This window comes from Electrona antarctica, assembly GCF_951216825.1.
Source record: "Electrona antarctica genome assembly, chromosome: 19".
NCBI lineage: Eukaryota > Metazoa > Chordata > Actinopteri > Myctophiformes > Myctophidae > Electrona > Electrona antarctica.
The window spans coordinates 22,812,531-22,833,478 of record NC_136800.1 but is presented as its reverse complement, the minus strand read 5'-3'; the positions used below and the strand labels follow the sequence as shown (position 1 = coordinate 22,833,478).

Sequence of the window (20,948 nt, the reverse complement as noted above, 5' to 3'; positions counted from 1 at the left end):
CTATGGCCCAGCCTAGGCTTTTGGGCTACAGGCAGGGTGACTTTGCACTCAGCAGAAAAGTTTGCTCGCATTAACAGTCACTTTCCACACAGAAGACTAATGCAAAGCCTAATGACCTGTTGGGATTTCATAGTACATATATCTTAATGACCAAGGTTATATTACAAGATGAGTATCAAGTCCAATCAACTGAGTGTTTTTGCATGCAGAAGCACTATTGCTTTAAAACTTCCAATTAAATTTGATTAAGCGCCTAACAATCATTTCACAGGAATACCTTCTCAACCACAACTACTCACTAGTAGCAGCCAAATGCCTTATTTGTGCTCCTTTGTACAACGGTGCCGCACGTCAGAAATAGCTCTACAAGCCAAAGTAGGGCTTCTGTGTTTCGGAATGGTTGGGTTTCACACCTGATGTCCCCTAATTTAGCACAAAACTTCATTCTACTACCCTACCACCATAATGTGGAATTCCCTGACATCATCCATTAAATGAAGTCACACGAGTCACTAGCTGGCTTCTTTCAAAACTGTCCTGAAAAAGTATACATCAGAAAACTACACATGGAGATATTAAATCCCCTTGAAATGAGAGGACATACAGTACACTTCCATTTTTCCTTTTCTTCCTGTGTAAACTATTTGTATTAGTTGATGACAATGACATTTTATGTAATGTGTTAATATTCTATGCTATGTTGATGAATCGAAGTATAGGACCACAGTGGAAACAAGTGTCTAGGACATTTTTGTATCCTTTTATCACAGTGTTTTACTGTACTTCCATGCTTATTACATATTTGACTAATAAAGTATTCAATCAATGCGTAAATTACCCGACTACATAAGTGTACTCCAGACCATCGTTCCTATGTATAGTAGTGTGTTTTGGAGCAAACCATTTGCATCTTTTGTTGTGAGCTTGTAGATCAGCTACTTTCCAGAATATTTATCTGTGGAACCGAGTCTAAATGTAATACCTCAAGTCTGTCCAACATTCAAAGTACTCGTCAATGTCAGGCTGGGGGGTCCCCAGTGGAAATATGATTACTTTGGGGAGTCGCGGCCTGAAAAGGTTGAGAACCATCCCTGTAGACATTTAGTGGATGATCTTATCCACACTTGAATGAATTTGAGGTTGTTTGAGTGTGTCACTCCCGGGTTCATAATCTAGCCTGTCATGTTGATAGAGATCAAATGACCAGATGATACATGGAGTCAAGCTTGGCACAATTAGGGCATCCTGCACAATTAATCATTACCATCTATTCTACGGTATCTCATAGTCAGTGGTGGAAAAAGTATCAATACTGAAATGTGGAAATATTCTGGCTGTACCAAAAGTAGAAAGTACTAAATTATCAGAATTTAAAGTTGAGTTAAAAATACCTCAAAATTGTACTTGGGTACAGTAAATAGATCTACACCTAGTGCAGTAGCTAACCCACTTTCACTTTCGCCTAGACGATCTACAAGCTCAGGTTGCTGCTCAGTGTGTAGATCAGCAGCTATTTTGCCGTGCAACATCGTCGTCCGACTAAGTATAGTAGAATATGGCTTAAGTGGTTTAAGAAGGCTGTTGCCTTATGGAACATAGAGTGTGTTGTCTGATGTAGGGTTGATGATGAATGGGCCTGGGTGGGTGGATATGACCTTTGACCTCCTAGATGGACATCACTGTCGTGTTAAAAGTTACTCAAGAACTCCCTGTTCAGAGACGTCAACAACAATCCACTGGTTCCCAAACACTGGGTCGGGACCCATTTGTGGGTCGTGGACTTATTTTTATGGGTCCCTTAATTTTTTTGTTTCCTACATTTTGTTTTTAATAATTATTTCAAAACATTTTCAAAAAACTTTCCCAAAAACTAAAGTTTTTATGAAATAATTCTAAAATCTAAGAAATTCCATAAAGTAGTGAAAATACTACTCACAAGCTCACAACGCGCCGCTTCGCTCAGCGTTGTGAGCTTGTAGATCTGCTATTTTACTCATTTGGGTCCCTGGTGAATGTCTTATTTGTCTTTTGGGTCACGGGCCTAAAGAGTTTGGGCACCACTGCTTGACATGCATGCTTACCTGAGCGGCAGGCCATCAGCCAGGGATTGGGACTTTTCAGCCTTTACCGTACAAATCAATTGTGTTTTTGTGTATTAATAACTATTTAAACAGTCTGTAAATCTTTGAGGCGTTTTGGAAAATGTTTGCCTATAATGACAAAATATGGATACCAGGTTGAAAGTGGTTAATCTGATTTACAATTTAAAGAGGACATCTTATTCAGACTGTTAATGACAGCATACTGTATTTGTTTACTTGTCTTACTTTGTCTTTTTCCACATCAGCTGTAATAGCTTTCAGAGTCAGCAGGAACTATACGCAGATTAGTATTATTATATTTCGGCACTGAGGGCTTTAAAAGTGACATCTCACTTGATGTTTGACCTTTTCTTTGTCTGCTACATTCCTGACAGAGGGAAAAGTCACTGAAAAGACCACTTAACCACATGAACCTATATAGCCTCCCTATTCTGCGACATGTAATTGGTCAACATTCGCTGAAAATGGGCGAACATCCACTGAAAATACCATATCTACACGCTCAAAATGCATCGTGTTGTGAGCTTGTATGTCCGGAAAAGAGATTTGGTGTAGGTGGAAAAATGCAGGAGACTTTTAGTATAGACCCCTGGGGGACACTGGTCAGACTTTAGTATAGAGTTTAAGTGGTTTTAAGCAGGGACACCTAAAAAGTGCATGGAAAATGCATCCATTGTAAACACTGAACACGCGTGGTGTGGATTTCACTTAAGATCAATGTTGGAGCAATCTGGGCGGTAATCTTATTTACACTCACGGTTTCCTTTCATTCCACACTGGTCAAGTCTGGCAGCGAGATCTACACCGAATTCACATGGAATTCAGTCTCTAGAAATATTTTCCCTCTTTTGCATGTGTATTTTAAGTGGCAGGATTTATGGCGTTGGATTACAGTGAACATAAACAGTACCGTGTTGATCCTCATAACTATGCTAATTTATTTCTATGAGACCTTTCTTGCAGACATGACTATGTAACGAGTCCAGGGTATATTATGATGTTTAGAAAGACGGACAATGTATGTGGTTGGACCTGCCAGGTCCTTCTAACTTAATTGCCAGTGTTTGTCAGAAATCCAGACAGCAGTGGGCTGTGTACGCAAGCAAATGTCTATTACAGTTTATCCTTTGTGAGTTTTTAAGTCTTTCTTTTATGAGAGAATGGGCAGAGCCTTCAACATTTTGTAAATCATTACTTAAACAATCTGAAGGCTGAGATGGACACAGAGTAAGGACATCAGAGACAGAGTCGTTTTTACCCACGTGCCATCAGAAAACTGAACTCTGTGCAATAATATACTGTGCATTACTATGGGTCTGTGCAATCATATAAATATTCTGTGCAATATATCCTGATGATATTGATATTGAACTGTACTGAGCGATACACTGCTGCATCTCTCTCTAGGTTGTCCTCAGACGAGCCCTCCATCGTTGCTTCCAGTCATCACGGTTCTCCATACATCTGGCCAGTTCGTTGGTCATTTGAGTACCACAGACGAAAAACAGTCTAAGTCCAAATTTCAGACTGACCCCTCCACGAAAAGGCCTCGTTGTCCTGAACCCTTATCTATCATTTATATATTATGGATCAATAGTGTGGACTTAGACTGTTATTCGTCTGTGGTACTCATTTGTGCTCACCCTTGGCATTCCATCATCATCCAGATTATTGTTGGTAACATATGTACTCTTGCTGATGTTAAGTAGCCTGACACTCAGCCTGAACTTTCTTTTAGTTTCATTTCAACATTTCTTTTAATGCGTGGCTAGCGATTCAGGGCTGGAGCCAGACTAGATGTTAAGTACTGCACGCAGCATTCTGGTGTGGCACCCATCTAGAGACTTCTGCAGGGTTGGCTTCAGGGTCCAGCATTCACTGCTGTATTGGAGAACAGACTCTACCGTTGAATAGAAGAAGCTGAGTTTGGTTTGACGGGGGAGGTTGGAGTTCCATACACTGGCCATGCCGTTCAGGGCCCTCCATGCAAGTGACTTCCTCACTTTAAGATGCTCTGTTGAGTTGACCCAGGTGGATGTTCCAATGAAATGTTATAGGTGAAAACTTCAGGCATTCAAGCCAACCATGGCACTCTCTGCCTCCACTCTGGTCAGGAGCTCCTGAGCTTGTACCACGTGGTCGGAGAGCAGGCTGATGTCGTCCACGTAGTCCAGGTCTGTCAGGACTACTGTGGGGTGTCGTCTAGACCTCCTTGGTGTTAGGGTGAGGCCAAGATCGGGCGCTCTCATCCATTGATGGCCTTCCTTAAAGCATTGTCCAGGATTATGACGAAGAGGATGAATACATGCAAGCTCCCAATATTTGCAGTTTCAAGAAAGGGGTACAGAGTAGAGAAAGAAACAAAGAAAACAAGTAACATGTCAAATGTCAAATACATACATACTGTAAATTAGGCAGTTATATTAAAATAGCAACAGATCTACAGTGAAATCGCAATCGTTTTGTTACATTTTAAGGGCGCCTTTCTAAGCCAATAGGTTGCTAAAAACAAACTATGAATCAATTTGATGAAAAAAGAGGCTTAAAAGCATCGTTTCCTGTCACTCATATCATATCATTAACCGATTAACGTGATGATTAGCATGCATATATTAGGGTGAAAAGATCCAGGAGGGAACTTGTCCAACCATTAAGCACATACGGAGTAGGCCTACTTTGGTTTGGTCCATTTGGTCCAAGAACGTATCGATAATGCCCCCCACTGGCACTCTCAAGGAATTGATGAATAATGGATCAAAGACAAGTGGTTGCTTAAGATACCCATTTATCCAAAGGATTAGACAGAAATAAAAATCAAAGACTGTTCGAATGATTAGCCTATTGATTAGCTGGCTGCCAGTCCGGCACCATGGCGACTTCTATGGCCAGCCACAGCTGTCATAGATCCACAACATCATAGCCTTGTCTGGGCTTTCCAGGGAAAGATTATGCTCTGAGCCAACCGTTGGCAGTAAATTCCTATTCCTATTTTCCCCCTGTGCAGCATCCTAAATGTTTGTTTTATTTATTTTTATAAACCGTGTCCATTTCAGTGATTAGGCCAAGCGGTGATTCATTGGGTGTAAGAGCTGTGTTACACTACAGTACATTTCCATGTCTAGGTGCAGCGGTGGCAGTAGTCCACTACATTTTGTACTTGAGTAAAAGTAGCAATACTCTGTTACAAGTAAAACTACCAGTCATCAAAATGTACTTACGTACAGTAAAAGTACAAACGTATTGCCAGCAAAACAGACTTAAGTACTAAAAATAAAAATGCTCACTATGCACAATGTCCCATTTCGCAAGTTTCCAAATATAAAATAATTTGAAAATAGCAGATCTACAAGGTCACAATGTGTCGCAAGGCGACGTGCTGTGAGCTTGTAGATCAGATATTTTCAAATAGCCAAAGTAAATAGGTCTGAACTTAAGTGGTTAATGTATGTTTTACAGAGCTTTAGTAACTAAAGTTTTCAAATAATTGTAGTGGACTGAAAATATTGGCCTCTGAGATGTAATGCAGCAGAAGTAAAAATATTGAAAACTGGAAATACTCCAGTAAAGTAAAAAAAGAAAAAAGAAAAATAAAGAAGAAAACCTCAGTCAAGATTGTACTTAAGTACAGTACTTGAGTACATGTAGGCTACTTACTTTCCACCACTGTATAGGAGCACATGCAGAGGAGCATTTGGCACAGACAACAAGACTCATGCAGAGTCTCCTTCCTACATCGCCTAATGGGCTTCACAGGAGACCTCTGAGGGGTTTATCATTTCCTCGTCAATAAAGTCATTAAAAAAATCAAAGCGTGCAAATAATTCATCATCGATTGTTTCTTATGTATTTAGTCCGTGTTAATGCTGCATTACAGAACGTGGTCTTCGTCCGTTGCTCTCAATATTATGGGGACAACAAGTAAACATGACGTCAGCAGTCGATCATAATTCTATAGTCATAAATATGATTCATCGTAAATGCCAGCTGATTGTTTGGAACTGACGGAAGCAGTGTATAATACATTAACCCAAGTAGAGCTTTGTGATCTTAAATATTTCCGTGAGGAGGACGTCGTGCTAGGCTATATCTTACTGTGTTATGCCTGACCTCTTGAATCGTACCGTATGTTGTATTTGTGATTCATGAACATTCAATTTATTTTTTGATCAGTAGTATATTTTGCAGCATGTATTTGCATTTTGCAGCTGGTACAATACGTTTGTTTGATTTTTGTGCAAACATTAATCTTCTGTATGACTATTTTCAGGGTTTTAAACTAAAACCTACTGTACAAAAATAAGTTTTACTCGAGTCTTTACCTGTACACAATATGTAACAATAAAGTACAACCTTGTACCTTGAAGTCCTCTCCTCCCAAATCATCCTCACTTCCATTTTATCAGCCACTATACTTCTAAATATATTGTCATACTAATACCAGTGGTTCTCAAAATGGGGTTCGGGGACCCCCAGGGGTCCTTGAGGAGTTAAGGGACTGTAATTCCGAGACTGTACTAATGGAACCAAATGGATTTGGCTCCATTTGTACACTCTCAGAATTAGGATTTTATAGATTACACTCCCAGAGATCAAATGGGGGTCCAAGGCGGAATGCTTATCAAACTGGGGGCCCTTGAAATAAAATAAAAAGTTTGAGAACCATTGCTCTGAACTACAGAGACTAATCCTGCAATCCTGGCAGGGTTGTGCCATTCTGTTATGGACCATGTTGTTTCTATACCAGTGTAGCCTTGCCAGCCAACAGTTCCCGAGAATTGTCGCCCATACTGTGGGTCAGGAGCCTATCTCCTGTTTCCTTATAGTGTGAGGCAGCTTGCTGTACAAGTAGCCTATACACTCCCCCTGGACATGATGCTAGTAGGCCCATGTCACAGTGATTTACCCCCAATCCAGCCCTGGATGCTGATTGCCAAGCAGGGAGGCAGTGGGTACCAGTGTTATATCATATGTGGTCTTTAGTCTCTCTAACCACAAGGCCACTGAGCTGTGTGTACTATAGTCTAAGCATAGTCTACAATTTGTACTGTATTTAGTGTACATTGTATTTAGTAGCCTATACTCTAAATTGTACCTCCATTCTACAGCATTTTATGTTGCTTATAAGTTATATTCATTTATTGAGTCACCTTAATTATGCTTCTAAACTGACATGCCCACATATACACTGATGTATTTGCACTGTGCCCTTCTTTCCTCGTTGTTGATGATGTGGTGATTGATTGGTGGGTGGAAGAGGGTAAGCATGCTATCTGTGTATATATGCATATTATCTGTATTTGTATGTACAGTATGTTTCTATGTATCTTGTTCATGTTTTATGGGTCCCCCTTGAAAATGATATGCTGCATCTCAAGGGGCTATCTCTGTAATAAAAATCTGAAATATGAAGTAGCCTAATTGTTTCTAGAGCACTGTTGCTTCAGTGTAAACATAGGCAATACAATAATTATGATATTGAGGTACACAGTATTACACACAATTACAATACTATTCCCTGGAGTGTTGTGTCTCTTTGACACCCATAGGCGTCGCTGTACCTCTTAACTCCTAACTCCTATTAGAAGCTGTAGATCTGATCTGAATGGAGACGTGTTGTAGTGAAAAGTGAAAAGGTGACTACACAAAATACTAAACAAGTTGTTCATTTATGCCTACTTGGCTGTTAATGGTGAATGTTTATTATTAGTAACTGGGCAACGAATAATTGAATGAATGAATGAATGAATGAATGAATAAATACAAAATAAATACCATAACCATAATCCAAAGTCACCTGTAAATGTATAATTTATGTCATACATTATATACCATTTATGTAATTTACAAGTGTCTTTGGATTATGGTGTGATGTATCAAGCTTTCTCCCCCCCATGATTATCAATGTTGTAGGCCTATATTTGATTTAAAATTGTGTCTGTTGTTATTATTATTATTATTATTATTATTATTATTATTATTATTATTATTATTATTATTGTTGTGTCTCATTTCATTTTGATTCCAATTCCAATGACCATTCCAATTACCAAAGGGGCTGTACCACTCAGACGAATTTGAGGCTCACGATTGGCTGTTTCCAGATGTCAATCAACCAGGGCGGTCCTCTCTACAGTTGTGTGTTGGCCAGAAGTCAGAAAGTCAAATTTTATCGATGCGTCAAAAGAGCAGCCGGACTCCAGAGGGAGAGAGACACCGACCGACAGACACACAGAGAGAGAGAGAGAGCCTGCTGTTCTGTTACATTACAAGGTAATAGTGTGTCAGACCACCGTTCAGTTTGGGGGAGTCTTTTGTTTACGAACCAAATGGACTTGAGAAGTTGCCAGCAGCGTTTTCCTTAATTGTTTTTAATCCCCGTTCTGTTCCTAACAGACAGTAACCTACCGCTATACTCCCACACCTGATGCAATCCAATTAACGCCGTGCACTTAATTGTAGCCTACTCCGTCAACATGCCGTGAAGAATGTATATTTATCTTTTATACGGAATTAATAATAACTTCTTAAGACATAATGTTTGTCACAGTGCAAACCGGTAACGCAAAATATAATGGCGTGGGAAAACGTGTTACGCGCACAGTTTGCCAGCGTGGTGGAATAGTTGTTGTTGCCACAAATACAACAATGACAATGAAGCCGTCGGGAGGAGGACATCTGGACTGATGTGGTGGCCGTGTGGAAGACACCTGTTTGCTGCCAACTGCTGGGATCATCTGACAAGAGGTGCGCAGGACAGTGGGACAGCAGGACTGGACACTAGTCCCCTCATCCTTGACCGTGGACCAGTACAGGACAGTCCCCTCAGTCCCCTTATCCTTGACTGTGGACCAGGACAGGACGGTCCTCTCATCCCTCCACCTGGGTTCGGTGCAGCCGCCCTAAAGCGATGGCTTCTGAGGTGGTGTGTGGACTGATCTTCAGATTACTTCTTCCAATATGTCTTGCCTCAGGTGAGTTTTGGGATCCACCACAACTTGACACCCACCTCTATCTATGCTCCCCCAAAAGAGGTTGATTGTGCTTTGAAAATGTAAGGAAGGCTGAAACGTAGTCTACCTCGTTGATAGGACTAATTTTGGAAATATAATAATATGCCCTAAGAAAGCAAATTGCAGCAGGCTATAGCCCATTGCTGTGATTAAATAGCCTATAATGAACTACCACTTAAACGTAGTATTATTTTATTCATTTTTATTAGAGGAAAATGCAGTGCAAGACAAAGCACCATTAAAGCTTAAATGTCAAGAGTCAAATAGAATCTCGTAATTGCACTTTGCATGGCATGCCATCTCAGACCACATTAATGTATGCAAATTGTTAGACTGGCCAGTAAAACATTTATGATAAAAAAATGCATCTTTGTTCTTTCAGGTTTCAATAAGTGTTCAAAAACAAAACAAACTGATAGGCTATGTTAGCTTAACTGATACATATAATGTGTATAAAAAGCCTGTTGTGAAGTTTACAGCATGTTAATATACAGTACTGTATCTGTTACAGTTTATTCAACACATTTTAAAGTCTGTTCTATTCTGTCGGACAATTTGTTGAATTGCAAGTGTCTGACAAAAGTAAACTACAGGTATCCTGATAGTGATAGGGAAGGAAGGATTGTGACATAAAGTTGGAAAGTGAATTGTTGTTTTATTGTTGGCCTTTGATAGGCTCCTTTTCAAAGTCAGAGTTAACCGTGTGTCATCTGATCATATTATATTATTCATATATTATTATAATAAGTGTTAAATAAAATAGCTCTAAGTGTTTGTTCAGTAACATGGGTCTCCCTGGCTGTCTCTTCAGCTCTTCAGTAAACAGAACATGCATTTTCAGTTCAGGATAACCATTTTTGGTGAATGTTCCCCCCAGACTAGGGGGCATTGGGATTCAAGCGGTTAACATGTTTTGTGGTAATATGATGTGTCTTTTACATTCAGCCGAGTGTTCTTTAATACCAGTAGTGGACCTTCTGGCTTCAGCTGCTGAACTGTTGAGTGGACTTAAGTCTACAATTTTTAATTCTGTTTTAATTTATATTTGTTCATAGCACCCTGCAACTTTGTTAGTAGAATTTTCTTCAAATATTTGTACTCCTTGGTTATATCTGGCTTGAATATTTGATAGTTATCGACTTGAGTGTTCCACACATAAAAATCAGAAGTGTTAATTTAACTGAGAGAACACAAATTGACACTTACTGGTCCAGTTTGACCATTTCAGATTTAAATTAATTTGACTGTGCAGCCAGGATTAGACACTTTGACAGTTAAAGTAAAATCTAATCCTGTGGATCCACATGGGAACAGTGTGTCTCCGGTGTGAATCTTGGAATTCATGTGGCCACAGGCTGGCCACATGAGGTCATGTGAAGCCACATGAGTCATAGACTCCATACGAGTCCATTTAGCCTATGTCTTATTGTCTATGATGTATGATTTAAATTCGGGCAAGATCTCGGCGCGATCCGATTCCATTATGAAATGCCAAAGAAAAATATAAAACGTGATTCACTAGTCAAAAAAACAAACTAAGCTTGTATGATTGGAGGATGAGGGGAGGGGACGTACGTTCCAGGGAGGGTCGCTGACCCTGGAGTTTTAAATTGGGGAGGAGGTTGTTTGTTTGCAATCGTGGGGAACCTGACAAGAGAGAGAGAGAGGAATAGGGGAAGCAGCTGTAGTGTGGAGGTGAAAGTGGTGGTGCTGGGATGCAAAAAGCATAGAGGCTTCTGGGTGGTTTGGGCATGGTATAAGTAGGTAGATTGCCAGGTAGATGTGTGTAGGTGTGTAGGGCGGAGTAACTTTCTCCACCTCCTGAACATGTGTTGTCCCAATTCCATGCAAAAGGCTGGAGGTACTTAAGGCCTATTCATACTCCTGTTTTAGGTGATGAGGTGACCACCAAATAAAGAAGTTCATAAGAACTATACTCAAGAGAGGGTGGATATTCCAGTTTTAGGTGGAGAGGTGACCACCAAAACGGTGGTTAACAGAGAGATGTGTTGTGTGAGCAGTGACCACCACGGCGTGACGTCATGTTGTAGTTTTCGGTGGTCACCATTTCACAGAAAACTGGACAATGAATAGGCCTTAAGAGTTGTGTCACACCTTGATCGCAATCTCGATCATCTCAGAGAGGTTTACCTCTGGTGTAAAGCTGTCATTCGGCGGTGAACCACAATTGAAACGGATTAGCGTACAACCACTAATGAGCTTTCACCGTGGTGGTGTGGTGTCTGTATACGACCAGCGTGAGGCAGTCAGTGGGCTGGCTGACTTATGGAGACGACTAAAGCAGAGTACTTTGAAAAGCTAACAGCATCAGCCCAGGGTGCTTTCTAAAGATAAGCCCCGTAATGCATCGCTTGAAAGTCAAGTAGTCAAGACTCCTCCTTTATATTTCCAAAAGGCAATTGTTGTGAGGCCACGCGTTGTCTCCATTAATTCGTGGAAAAGTCGTTTTAAACGGTATGAATTAATAATGCGGGTTGTGAGGGGAGGAGTGGAGGCGGGCGGCGGAGGAGGGAATGGCCTTCCTGTTATCGTAAACATACCTTTTAATATTTTATGTTTTTTCAAAGTGCAAATGAGCACAAGTCATTCATTGGAAGAGTGTAAGCCGACAGGATGAAGAGGCAGTCAGTGGGAGAAGGAATACGATGCAAAGTCAGATCATCAGTGTTTATTTATCCATTTGTATCACTGAGAGTGTACATATGTAACCAAATGGAACATTATGGGTCCATTGGGTTACATTTGTGTAAATGAAAGGTGCTCTAAGTGATATATTTGTTTGTAAAAAAGAAAAAGAAAAAAGTTTAAGCTCTATATTCCCATAGTGATCATTGCTACAACAGTCGTTGTTTCTGTAACAGGAGTCTCCCCATCTCTCCAGCTCTTTAGTAATCAGAAAATGCATTTTCAGGTCAGGGATACCAATTTTAATCCAATCAGGAAGGAGAGAGAAACCCCACAAAGTGTATCAGCTTCAGTTTGATAGTTTTCCAGTTTCAATTTTGTCTGTTCATCTTTTGTTTCACTGCTTCCAATTCCACGTGTGTGTATCCTGTATGAGTTCTCTCTCTGAGTACAGTACTTACTTCTTAGTAAATGTACTTAGTTACTTTACACCACTGGCTGCGGCTGCCATGACGCCTCAATTTCCCCAATTTCTGTCTGTCTGTCTGCCTGCCTGCCTGCCTGCCTGCCTGTCTGTCTGTCTGTCTGTCTGTCTGTCTGTCTGTCTGTCTGTCTGTCTGTCTGTCTGTCTGTCTGTCTGTCTGTCTGCCTGCCTGCCTGCCTGCCTGCCTGTCTGTCTGCCTGCCTGCCTGCCTGCCTGCCTGCCTGCCTGCCTGCCTGCCTGCCTGTCTGTCTGTCTGCCTGCCTGCCTGCCTGCCTGCCTGCCTGCCTGCCTGCCTGCCTGCTAGCCTGGCATATAGATATTAGTCTGGAATCTATTTGTGGAACCTGCATTTCTGAGGGGCGGATAAAAAACAAGCTTCTGGTGATTGGTGCCTGACAAGTTCGGGGGCAACGAAATCCAATCACAACCAAGCGGGGAACACAAATCTTAATTTTTGAACTGTCACTGGATTCTTCTGGTTTCCAGGCTATCTGTGTGCATGTGTGTGCGCATCTGCATGTATGCGTACATGCGTGTATATAATACTGTATGAAATGTTCAGGAACAGACTGCAGTTGTTAGGGTCAGAGTTGAAGCCTCTCCCTCATAAACTCCACTATCTCTAGACTGATATCCATGGATAGTGCATGGTGGTCAAATGATTTCTGGTTGTTGTAACATGCAACATGTACAGCGCTGACTGAAGTTTTAGATGGTGGATGTTTTAACTGGGTGCCGTGCTGTAGCCTACAGTTATGTGCATATGGCTTCAGTTACATGTTGAGGTTGTGAATTTTTATATCAGTGGAATGGGCTCTGGTTGGTATGCCACAGCAGTGGGTGTGGGTGGGCCACATCCCTTAATATATTTACTTTATTGAGACAGATGGAAAGCCCAGGGGACACAGGAGAGAGAGAGAGAGAGAGGGTATTGTGCAGTTTGAGACAGACAGGGGGCTGTTTAACTACTGTTTCATCACAGGCCACAATTGTAATTTTTTAATATACATCTTGCCTCATTATGGCAGTCATTGATCACATCCTCTTCCAAGCAGAGTGTCACTAATTACGATGAATTTCCATCATTATACAGTATGATCTCACTAAATAGTCTGCAGAAGTACAGTAAATCAGCGGATCCCTTTTCATCTCTCTAACAGACCATTTACTGTACCGCTTCCGGAACCGGGTTTATCCAACCCGGTCTCACCCCAACATGGTGAAATAACACAAATTGGCAATTCCGTACATACACTATTAGAAAATCCCCAAAGCCGTACATATAACACTGAAATCCTCCTCAGAGGACGACAGAGGTCAACAGAGGTGGCTCAAGCGAACCTTGAGCCACGAGAGACACCACCGAGCGAGCTAAAGCGAGCGAGTTGCCATGTCGAATGTTGCGAAGTTCGCTTCAGCCGACTCAGCCCTGTTCGAGTTGCAACCCGACACAGAATTGTAGTAAATAATGTTGTGGGAAGCGTTATAAAAATGCAATTCATTATTTGCCCCAACTGAGATAATGGGGTAAAAGCCACGCCTCCGTCGCGGTCAAAACAGTAGTAGTGTAATATGTACGGATTTTGGGGTTTTCTGGAAGTGTATACGGAATTGCCAATCCGTGTTATTTTGCCGTGTTGGGTGAGATAGGCTGGTTTATCACACTGTCAGAGCTGGTATGAGGACTTCACTGTCTGTAAGGGTCCATTTGGAACCTCCTATAGGAATCATTAAAGGGAACCATTAAGGTATCAGACCGTTACTTTAAGAGGGGATTGTCAAGGAACCGTAATAAAATCCTATAGGATCCCAACTCTAGCTAATACTGTCTCCATCACTAAAACTCAGTAAGTTGATATTTTTCAACAAAAAAAAGCTTATTCAAGCCATTATTCTTGTTTAGTGGGTAAAAGGGATAATACATATTTTCATTGGTCAAAGGTATAAATCTGGCAATTAGGTCCATTTATTTGCTTTTATTTTTTTTTAATATCCATTTATTTTTCTTATCTGTTGTCCAATAGAGGGCATGCGCGTGAAATCATCATCATACCCGGACGTTATGCGGGAACACCTACTGAGTGGCAAAAACTACTTTCTGGCCGACGTTAAACTCACTTTGCCACTCGATTTGCCACTCACTTTATGCATGTGCATACCCACTATACGGCTGCATTTCATTTCAACCTTTATTTCGTTCTCGGAAAACAAACTTTTAGCAAAAGGCCGATGCACACCTCAAGGCTATTGACAGGTGCGTAGGGCAATAAAGTATACTTAAAAGGGTATCTTTGAAAAACAAAGAAGGGTCCCGCACACTGTCAGAAAACTTGCCAGAAATGTTGCTCTTTATTCAACGTTTCGGTCTATTCGACCTTCATCAGGACAGACAATGTTCTCGGAAAACACACTGAAGGCTGGGACCCTCTTTTCCAGCGGTGCTGAGATTACAACAGCACAAAGCACGAACAATAATATGAAAAAAGAAAGAGAATGAAAGAAATAAAAAGTAAATTAATAAATGAATAAAGTTTTTTTTAAATTACTACAAGTATATAAGTATGTATTCTAATTTCTAATATAGGCTATAGTCAAACTTAAACTTAGTGCTACAATGTTGTTGTGTGTTTCTATCTCTCTTATAGTGTTTTTAGTGAAAGAGTTGTTTGGTGACGTTACAGTACATCCTCTGTGTCTCCTGTTTGACCATCTGACATCACCTCTATTGAAAAACTGGCCTGTTGAGATCATGTGTACACAGTCCCTCCAGCCCACACACACACACACACACACACACACACACACACACACACACACACACACACACACACACACACACACACACACACACACACCCACACACGTCACACACACACACACACACACATACACACACACACACACACACACACACACACACACACACACACACACACACACACGTCACACGTCACACACATACAGTCACACTCTCCATATCATCTGTCAGGTGGAAACCTCATATGTCCAAAACGGTTACTTTTCAGCATTCATATTCGAAAATAGCAAAAGCAGCAGATCCTCAAGCTCAAAACACTTCGCTCTGCGCATCTTTTTGAGCTTGTAGATCTGTTACTTTTGATGCTTTTGTGTGACGCTGTAGTATGATCAAGTATGGCGTTAATTATACACTGAAAATATGGAGATTAGAGGTTTATATCCGACAGCAACGAGATACTACACTCACAACACGTGCACTGCACATTATGCACCCACAGACATGTTTAACCACACACACACACACACACACACACACACACACACACACACACACACACACACACACACACACACACACACACACACACACACACACACACACACGCACATTCACACATACGTTAGTCTCTCAACTCTCCCAACTCTTCCACATTCTTCGAAAGGCAGAAGCTTTTGAAAATATTGTGGGTAGCCAAGTTCAGCCAACAGATCTTTCTGGAGAGACAGTATAACATGTGTACAACCATATCACACACAGCTATTAGCAATGGGTTATCATACAGCTGGAGGACCCCTGTTTACTCTGTGTCTGTGAAGAGTTTTCTTTCCAAAGTCACAAGTCCCCCATTCACCACCTAAAGCCTGATACAGTATACTTGGTCGTACGATATTTAGATATTTTTTGCCATTTTTCAAACATTCTTGAAAAACCTAAAAAAGTGAGGAAAACATCTTGAACTGACACCCACGATACGATATTTATCACGATATGAGGTTCACAATACGATTTTTCACGATATTTTAAACAGACAAATGACCGAATTTTTTTTAAATTATTTTTCTTCCTTGGAAATTAATGTTTGCCTATTGTAGCTGCAAGTGTGAACGTAGGTATGAAATAATGACTTTCAAGCTGTTTTTTGTGTTGTTGATAAAGAACGGTGTGTGTGTGTGTGTGTGTGTGCGCGTGCGTGCGTGCGTGCGTGCGTGCGTGCGTGCGTGCGTGCGTGCGTGCGTGGGCACGGGGCAGGACAGCAGGCTACAGCACTTTATCCAGCAGATTAAAGCCTACGGTTGAGGCACACAAGAGGTGGCAATTGACGCGCAGATGCTTGGCCTGAGGGCACATCATCAGCTCTGAAGCACCTCACCCCTAGTGTGTGGAGTTGTGTGTAGCGCTGTTTGTAGCTTACAGGGTATCACAGCACAGCTAGGGTAGGGGATATTATTTAGTGGGGTTCCCCAGATGATAGCTTAATGTTCAACATTGTTTTCTCACTCAACAGTATACAGACCAACAGAGTATGTTTGTTGGTTAACTTGGTTTGTATGTAAGCATATACAAGGCATCTGCACATTTAATTACATTTAAGACCGTTTTACCAAATTGGCCAAATTGTCAAACATTATGTAAGAAAGAGGAAAACATTGTGATTTATTTCTTTCTTCACAACATTCACCTGTGGACCCGAGTTACACTAAAGGTAATGCCTCAACTCCTACAATTCCACAATAGTGCTTGTCAGGGTGGGGGGGTCCCCAGACAGTTATTTGATCCTGTGGTGACATTCAGGTGTCATCACCAAGCAAACAGAGCAAACATCCTGATCTTTTCAAGAATCTGTCCAGTTATACAGTATGTCAGTTCTATTGTCCATGCAGCTGTTTGCATTACTGTATGTATACCTGATCTCCGCAACACTGGTTTCCTGTACACGTCAACCATGTCCATCAGGGCTGTCCTCCACAACTACAGACATCCTTAGTTGACGGTGACAGTGATAGGGAATTTAACGACTAATTGATTAGTTCATTTCATTAACAAATCTGTAATTGTGTTTGCCATGTACAATCATGCAGAGACCAGAATCTCCAGGGTTGCGAGGTTGAGAACATTCTAACGTTGATTTCACAACGGCTACTGGCTGCTGGCATATTGACTGGCAGAAATAAAGTATTATTTCTATAGTATGCAAGAGATGTGTTCATTGTTTTTCAGGGTATACCGGTAATTCCTTCAGCTTGGGGAAAAAGCATGACAATGACTTATCAAAGTCTTGGTCAATTATTTAAGACCAAATTGTCAGATTCATTCATCATTCAAATATGAAGGGACAAGTCTACTGTGCGCGTGCGTGCGCACATGCAGTGCGTGTGTGTGTGCGTGCGTGTACACGTGTGCATTCCTCAATCTCAATTCTCAACCTCAATTCTTCTTAGTAAGTGTTTACTTGACAAAAAAGTCTAGACACACACCATCTCTGCAGTACAGTGAAAGAATCTTTAATTAATTAATAAATGTCTTTCAAGCAGTGATCACACAGAGTTTAAATTCCCCCCGCTATCTCTCCGTGCCGGGTTGGGCCAGGCACCGGCTCGTTTTATCTGCTCTCATGGCATTTATCTTTTCTGGACCCACTCTCTAAATCGGCTCGACTTATTTTCAATACCAGATTTAAGGGCGGTTGGCTCTCCCCCTTTGCACTGGGGCTTTTGTGTGTTTATAATAATAGGGTTTTTGCAAAAGGACAAAGACCGCGATTCACGAGGGCACCAGGGGATTCTGCTGTAATGTGATGTCTCCAAAACAAAGGCAGTTTATTTTCATTCCTCGTGTAAAGATCCTCTGATGGTGAGTCATCCAGGGAGGCCAAATGGTCAGACTGTGCTGCAGTCTAGTGTCTAGATGTTAGACAATGCAGACAGATACCCAAAGAGCTCTGGCTTGGGCCTTGAAACACAAAGCAGATAAATAATGGCTGTGCGCGGTAGAAGTCCACAGTTAATCTACCTCTTGAGAGTTATAATTAATGGATAAATGAACACAGATTTGACTGTGAACTTCACACTGGCTGTAAAGTTCAAATAGTTTGTCTTATTCACGCTGTTTTCTTAACCATCTATTCTAACCACTCTAGGTCATGTTTTTTTATCTCAGTATATGAACAGGAATTATTGAAAAGACAATGCTCCAAACGAATATTTGTTTTTGTTTTGATTTCATCTTGACAGTGATATGTGACATGATTTCAAGTAGCCTACCCCTCAAATACTTCAAATGATGTAGACCTATTGGTCAACCATACTGTATCTATACAGTAGCCTACATAGTACTTAGCTGAAATTTGTTTTCATGTTTTTAACCTTGTCCAAGCCATTTGATATCCGTACTGTGATCTGCTCCAGTCTCCAGGATCACAAGTTGTTCACAAGTTCCTTCTGCCTAATAGCCATTGTTTGTGCTTTTCAGTGGTCTACGTGTGGTTAGGGAGAGAACTGTTGAAAAGTTGGCGTAGTGCTTGGGTTCCATGCAGCTAAGGAACATGAGGTAGCCAAGTCATAATGTCAATGAATAGGTCTATTGAACTCAGTAAAGATAAATAAAAGCTAATCTTTTTTCAGCAGTGCTGTGTAATTCCTTTCTGTCGTTGAAGGCTAATATACGGTTAGGTATATCTCGGACGGATGTGGCCAGTCTCACGGTCCTGAAACGGGCAGCGTAGCAGCGAACCAGGTTGTAAACTCCATGCTTGTTGATCTAACCTCGCTGAGAGATCTGTGGTGTCAGACCTGTGTGTGTTCGTGTCTGTATGAAGTTACTGTGCTGCTCGCCCTCCCTGCCAGTGTTGCCAGATTCCACGAGGGAAATAAGCAACAAGGTCTGTGAAAAAATCAAGCCCAAAAGAAGCGACTGTTATACAGTAGGCCACATAAGCACTTTAAACCTATATGCATCGGCTATTTGAAAAGATCGCAATTGGTTGTGAGCTTGTAGATCTGCTATTTTCAAACAAAATTTGGAAATGGCAGATATTAAAAATCACACCTGAAGTGAGCGGTGCAACTGTACTGTGTGGGGGTCCCCAGGGGGTCCCCGCAACATCCAGACCCCCAGGAACTCGCCCAGGGGAGCGGCCTGGTTCCGGCGAGCCTTCCCGCGTCTGAAACGGTTCGAGAAATTACAGAGTTATAGTGTTGCAGCTTTCCGTGCTCGGACAAGGGGACAGACACGGGGACAGACACAGAATACACACATTGCTACTTAATGGAGTGGTTAGGCACCGCTCAAAAACATTTGAATAGTTTTCTAAACATTTTTAGCAACACAAATCTGGTACGGGGGTCCTTGTGGTCCGAGGACAAAAACACATTCATTTCCTTGACATGAAAATGTTTGAGGACCACTGGTTTAAACATTAGGAAGCAAGCCTAAATAAGCAAGTTAAGCAACTACCACTTCAGAAACAAGCCCAAAAACCTGCAACTGCCAATAATGTACAAGCAACTTTACAGTAAAGTAAAGTAAAGTTACTTATAATAAACAGACATGGCAACACTGCTCACCTCCCTGCCCTATGCCTCCCGAGCTAAAAAATACTGAAAGGAAACGTTGAAGTTACCGTAAGAGGTGATCACATGCTCACTGCATACCGGAGGTAGTTTATGAACATCAGGTTATATGGGATGAGTGGACGGTAAATTAGCCTCCATTTTGGATGTTGGTGGTTTTATTAACTAGTGCCTTATATCTGTCTCCTGAGATTGTATATATCCTGTTAACTCACTTGGTGGTACTTATCTCTTAACCACTTAAGCCCTAGCTGTTTTAAAAAATGTTATATTGAAAATGGCAGATCTACCCGCTTGCAAAGCGGCACGATATGATGCGTTGTGCTTGTGGTCTTGTAGAACTGCTATTTTATCGAGTTTGTAAAATATTTTAATTGTATTTCGCCTATTAATGATGTTCTCAAAATCAGGACAACAGTTTGAAAGTTAAATGATAATTCCAGGAAGGCAAGGCAAGTTCTTTTGTATAGTACAAGACAATTCAATGTGCTTTACATTACACACATTAAGACATTAAGACAGGTATATTGTCATCATGGCATTATATTAACCTACTTAGGTGGTCTTCTAATCTAAGGCACTGTTTCCCAAACACTGGGTGGCTCCCTTAATTTTTTGTTTCCTACATTTTGGTTTTAATAATTATTTCAAAACATTTTAAAATAATATTCCCCAAAAAAGCAAAAACGTTCATGAATTAAAACCAAATTCAATTACTTTTTTTCTGTAATAATTTCATGAAGAAATCAAAGAAAAATCTAAGAAATTCCATAAATGAGAAAACAAATGAAAATAGCCGATCTACAAGCTCACAACGCGGTACGATGCGATGCATTGTGAGCTTGCAGATCTGCTATTTTCACTAGTTTGAGTCCCGGGCAAATGTCTAATATCTCTTATTGGTCTTTTGGGAACCGCTGGTCATTGGTTATCTTAATGTTATCACTGCTGTTGCCTTCACTGTTACTCAGCTGAATTCCTGACACTGTATTGATGTACTGTACATGATGTGTAATATGCAGGAGGCACCAGATGGTTTGAAGGCAGCGTTTAACTGGTAATAACACTCATCTTGGCTGGTAGTCAATCAGACTGAGATAGTGTATAAGTGTTCACAAATCAATAATCAATTACATTTTTTTTGTTAGTCCTGATGTGTGCACTTGATATTTGGCACCAAAGTCATGTGAAAAGGCCCTGAGAGATGTATGGATCAGGTATTAGCATAGTGGACACACTTAAGGATCTATAATCTGGAGCTATGCTAAAGTCTGGACACGGTTGCCTGCTGACACATTTTGGGTCTGAAGTCATTTTCTTAAAGTTTATATTTTAACAAATATATTTAAACAAATACAAATATATAACCCGGAAATG

The 20,948-nt window shown here is 41.0% G+C and overlaps 1 protein-coding gene across 1 annotated transcript in view; it reads left to right on the top strand.

Annotated features, from left to right (window-relative positions):
- The first annotated feature begins 8,696 nt into the window (after window positions 1–8,696).
- The window catches only part of piezo2b (piezo-type mechanosensitive ion channel component 2b), a 182,696-nt gene continuing 170,444 nt past the window's right edge, over window positions 8,697–20,948 (top strand). The window contains exon 1 of the mRNA XM_079529246.1: window positions 8,697–9,073. Within this exon, the coding sequence (XP_079385372.1) occupies window positions 9,010–9,073 (64 nt within the window). The 5' untranslated portion in view covers window positions 8,697–9,009. The remainder of the gene's footprint in view (window positions 9,074–20,948) is intronic.